General features: G+C 38.8%; 1 protein-coding gene across 1 annotated transcript in view; it reads left to right on the top strand.

Annotated features, from left to right (window-relative positions):
- The first annotated feature begins 4,598 nt into the window (after positions 1-4,598).
- LOC138025601 (opsin-VA-like) overlaps positions 4,599-5,000 on the top strand; it is a 951-nt gene continuing 549 nt past the window's right edge. The window contains exon 1 of the mRNA XM_068872788.1: positions 4,599-5,000. This exon is cut by the window's right edge and continues 549 nt beyond it. Within this exon, the coding sequence (XP_068728889.1) occupies positions 4,599-5,000 (402 nt within the window).

The raw sequence follows: 5,000 nt of genomic DNA, 5'->3' as shown, positions 1-5,000 counted from the left end.
AACAGCCCTTTAAGACTTGTTTCTGTTATCGGCTATCAAGAATCCAGGGCCAATTTTGTCTCTTATCGTCTAACACTCGAAAAAAAAAACAAAACAAAGACAAATTGAAAGAAATTATCTTTGCTCAGTTGCGTGGTAATATACATTTTCTGGAAAGGCCGTAATTTTTAAAACAACGGAAGCAAGAATTGAATTCTGCGCCAGTTGTTCCTTTCATCTTGCCGGCAGCTGTCCTGCAACCATGGTTGGCAAGCGCCTGTTGTAAGTTACGATTTTCAGCTCTAACTTCTTGAATCACATCGTATAAGGCTTGAAGCCTCACTGTTGAGGAGTGTTATTCACACTGCTGCGCACTTATTTTTATATCACAAACACTACGTAAATTTACATACATGTTGGTACTAAGCTAATTGTTCTGTTGTAGCGACTTCGCTCGGTGCCTGCATGATGATACTAATTCGTTTCTTTTGTTCAATGTACATCGCTCCGGTTCACAGAAAAAGACAAGAAAATAATACACAACGTTTCGGCCGTTCGGCCTTCTTCAGGTTAAAAGTCAAAAACTAAAAAAACTATTTACAATGAGTGCAAATCACAAAAACAGCGGCTTATATATAAAGAGCAGAAATATTGAAATTAAGGAAACGTAACAAAACAAAGGTCTAAGCTACAAGGTGACATGGATTTAACAATCAAAGACAAATAAATAACTATAGGTGACATATCGATAAAAATGCATCATATTGGGAAAATGTCAACTCACAACTACTCAATTGTAGTAATTAATGCGGCGTTTTGATCTAAATTCCCGTCTTTTATTAAGACCATGAGGATTAAGGGTAAATAATTGCGCAGTCCAATAGGCCTCCCTAGTGAGTAACAATTGTTCAAGATGTAAAGAACTTTCAAAAGACCTAATTTTGTTCGATAATGATGAAATTGATTTGTGAAATTTCATGTTCAGAGTTACTAAAGTGGATAGCCAATTCACAAGTTCTTTTGTTCTTCAGCATGTTCGACTTGTGGTTACGAAATCTTACTTTAAATTCAGTTGAGGTGGAGCCTACATATTGCAGGTTGAATTTGGCACAAGTGGCCAAATAAATAACATTTTGTGATGAACAAGAACTTTTAAGTTTCGAAGGATTCCGAGCGTCGATTTTGTAAGTGCTGAACAAGCCCGAACGGGCGAAACGTCCATATTAAAGAGCAAAAACGAGAAAAGTTCACATCTTCTTCTGTTTATTCTACTTATGATTATTTAAAGAAGAAGCGTTCTGTATCCACTGGATCCTTTTCTCCAAGGCATCATCGTTGGCAAACCAACATCGTTTACACATCTTTATCACATATATATTAAAAACTGGATCATTGGATAATGCAATATGAGAGTTTTGATTCGCTAAGCCATCATGGGTTATGAGCCATTAAACACGGCAAGCATACGCGTGATTTTTTGGGCCTTTTTATTTTTATTGTAGTCTAGTTTTCTATATTTTGGGGGCGTTTTTAATAAAACAATTAATATTCCACACGCGCTTGTTGGATATGAGATGATTATAGCCAACTCGGCGCTACGCACCTCGTTGGCTATCTATCATCTCATATCCAACGCGCGCTCATGGAATAATTGTTAAATATTACCAAGGCTTCGTAGCAGCACAAAGTAAGATATCACTTTGATGAACTACACGATGTTTTTGAAGTTCATATTTAATATTTAATCAAGACATGTTTCGGATGAAACATCATCCATCGTCAGTTGTACAATGAGGAATAAAGTGAAGTTGTGCAATAAGTAGTGTAACAAAGTGAGATATATAACATGAATAATTAAGATGTTTGACTTGGGAGTTTAAAGATGGCTGCTCCCAAAGGATATGCATGGCTTCTTTAATTTTCAATTGTGTGAAAGCAGGGTCGAGGATTTTAAAACAATCTTCTGAACAAAGGGAGCGACATTTTTCAGAACTTCTGAAGTGCTTGTCAGAGGCGAGATGTTCACCGATGCGAGTGGCGAGGTGTCTATTAGTTTCACCAATATAACAGGCATTACAGCCTGCACATGAAAACTTGTAAATGACTCGCGATCGTAAACCCGCAGAGATAGGATCCTTGACCCCAAACCAACTCTTGATTTTAAACGGGGTGAACACCAACTTAATTTCCAGGTCGCTACAAAATATGTTGACTAATTTCTTATAAAATTCGGTCAATCAGAGTGCGTACTGATCCTAATTTGTAACTAAAAGGTACAAAGCTATAATAATTAGTGAGAAGACCAGTGTAGGTCTTCTTGTGGAAAACATAGGTAATAATGCTCTGGTTATCTAAAAGCACATCTAAGAAGGGGAGCTTGTGGTTTTCTTCCCTCTCCATAGTAAACTTGATGTTAGGGTGCTGGCTGTTGATATGACTAAAGAAAGATAAAGCATCCTTCTCGATATGAAACAAAGCAAAAGTGTCGTCGACATATCTACGGTAAACGTCGATAACCGAATTGTAATTCTCTAACCAGCGTTTCTCATGGTGACCCATAAAGAGATTAGCTAATACAGGAGCAAGCAGGGAGCACATGGCTACCCCATCAATTTGATCGTAAAAATTATAAAGGCGCTTATTACAATGGGCTCATACGACGGAGCAGAAACGTGCGAATTGATAGGAACTTACATGCTCTCCTTGATCACATCCACATTCAAAGGTGAAGTTGGACTGTACCGTGACGATGGTCTTGCAGTCTGCAAAGCCACTCCAAAAGAAATTGAAAAAACCAAACCTGCTCAAGCAAATAAATAAATAACAAACAAGAACAACCCTCCGCACTACAAGACAGACACACACTCAAGCTAAGCTACTCATGTATGCCAAACATGAAATCCACCATATCGTCCCACAACAAACACGTTCTTTCAGATGCAAATACACCAGCACCGCAACCTGACACCTGCAATTGTAGAAAAAAGCCTGATTGCCCACTCGAAGGAAAATGCTTCCAAACTAACGTAATCTATCAAGCCACAGTCACCACCGAGAAAAAAACTGAAACCTACGTTGAACTAGCCACAAACTTCAAGGAACGCTACAGGAATCACAAAACATCCTTTCGACATTCAAACAGAAGAAATGAGACAGAGCTTTCCAAACATGTTTGGAACTTACAAGACGCAAAGAAATCGTTTCAAATTAAATGGAAAATTCTTAAAAAAATGTAGACCCCACAGCAACATTAGCAAGAAATGTAGTCTTTGTCTGAATGAAAAGTTCATAATCATATATAAGAAAGAACTGTGTAGCCTTAACAGAAGAAACGAATTAGCAAGTTCATGCCCCCCACAGAAATCGATATGTACTCCGGAACTTTAGAGTAACGTAAATTTAAAATACCGACATATAATCCCCTTATATCATGTTTTGTTACCTAGCATTTACTATAGCAAACATTCAAATTTCCGAATTTAACTGCCAGCTTTCCATATTCAACAGTTCAGTCGTTAAAATTGCCTGATGAGTGTGGTACTTGTACGATACGAAACTGTTCTGTAGCATTAAAACGATGGTTACTCGATCGTGAAACCTAAACAAATGAGCAGAAGAGACGATTAAGTTAAGGAACACCTATATTTCGGCTGACTTATCGGTCTTCTTCAGGGTGAAAACATGAAGAAAGCATCTGCAGATACCGGATGTTTTTATTCCAAGGCGCGTTCACGGGAACCCGCCTTTGCCGCGGTTCAAAATAAAATCAATGTTAAGAAAATAGCAAGATAGTCAGCTTCCAGTTCAGCTGACTTCCATATCAAATTTCACTCAAAAGATAATTCCCCAGACAAAATGGCTAGCCGCGAGCTGTTGTAGCTTCTTGTTCAGCTAGTCGGGTCTTCAATTCGGTCATAATTAAAGTATTATGAAAACGAATGATAGTGTCACAGTGGCACAATTCATACACCTACAATAAGCGCCAAAAGAGTTAAGAAACTTTCCCTTCTAAGGAATCTCGGACAAATCCCTTGCCCAAAGTCTTTTCATCTAACCCCCTCCCTCCAAACAATGTTGTTTTCTTATCGCCAACCCTTCCTTTTTCCGTTACCAACATTGAAGGGGGAGTGCAAGGGGGAAATGTAACGTTAAAGTGATTTTTTCCTAATTGGTTTCTTCCAAGTTCAGTGTCTCAACTATTTTTGTCGCTTATTGTAGCTATGATATCTTACTAGCAATTTCTCTCTTCAGGTGTCGATTTCTGATTTGGGCTAGAACCAGGGGCACATTGGTGGGAGGCGAGTGCTCTCACCACTGCGCCATCCCTGCATCCCGAAAATAAAGAATATAAATACGATAAAAAAAATAAGTTAGAAAATAACAAGATAGTCATCTTCCAATTTCAGATGACTTCGATTCCAAAATTTCACTCAAAAGAGAATTCGCCAGACAAAGTGGCGAGCCCCCTGCAGCTGTTGTGGCTCTTTGTTAGGTCTCCAACTCGGTCATAATTAAAGTAGCTTGAAGTATATGTTATGCAAACAAAATGAGAGTCACGATGGGACAATTCATACTTCTAGCTGTGATATCTCACTAGCGATTTTTCTCTTCAGGTGTCAATGGCCGAGTTTGGTAACTCGACTTCCCTTGGTGAGCTACACGACACGTTATTTGGAGTATGGAGTTTTTCTCAATCAGAGTGCATCACCTGGATGATAGTACAATTCACAGTGTCGGTTGCTACTGTGACACTGAATGGCCTGTCAATCATTGTTTTCCTAAGAGAACACAGTCTTCGTAAGCGTCACATGTACCTGGTAATCAACTTGACAGTTGCCGATCTTCTTGCTGGAGGATTTTCGCCATTCATTCTGTTTCGTGATATGATGACTCCTTGTCGGAAGTGGAAGATGTTCTTATGGATCCCTATCGGGAACTTAGCCGCTATTTTATCTGGTTTGGCAGCGTTCTTTGCCTTATCCTCTCTTACAAATCTTGCTGCTATTTCGTTGGAGCGTTTA

The sequence above is a fragment of the Montipora capricornis genome, chromosome 12 (assembly GCF_036669925.1).
Source record: "Montipora capricornis isolate CH-2021 chromosome 12, ASM3666992v2, whole genome shotgun sequence".
Classification (NCBI taxonomy): Eukaryota; Metazoa; Cnidaria; class Anthozoa; order Scleractinia; family Acroporidae; genus Montipora; species Montipora capricornis.
The sequence above is the reverse complement of the archived record's forward strand: the minus strand, read 5'-3'. Positions and strand labels throughout refer to the sequence as shown.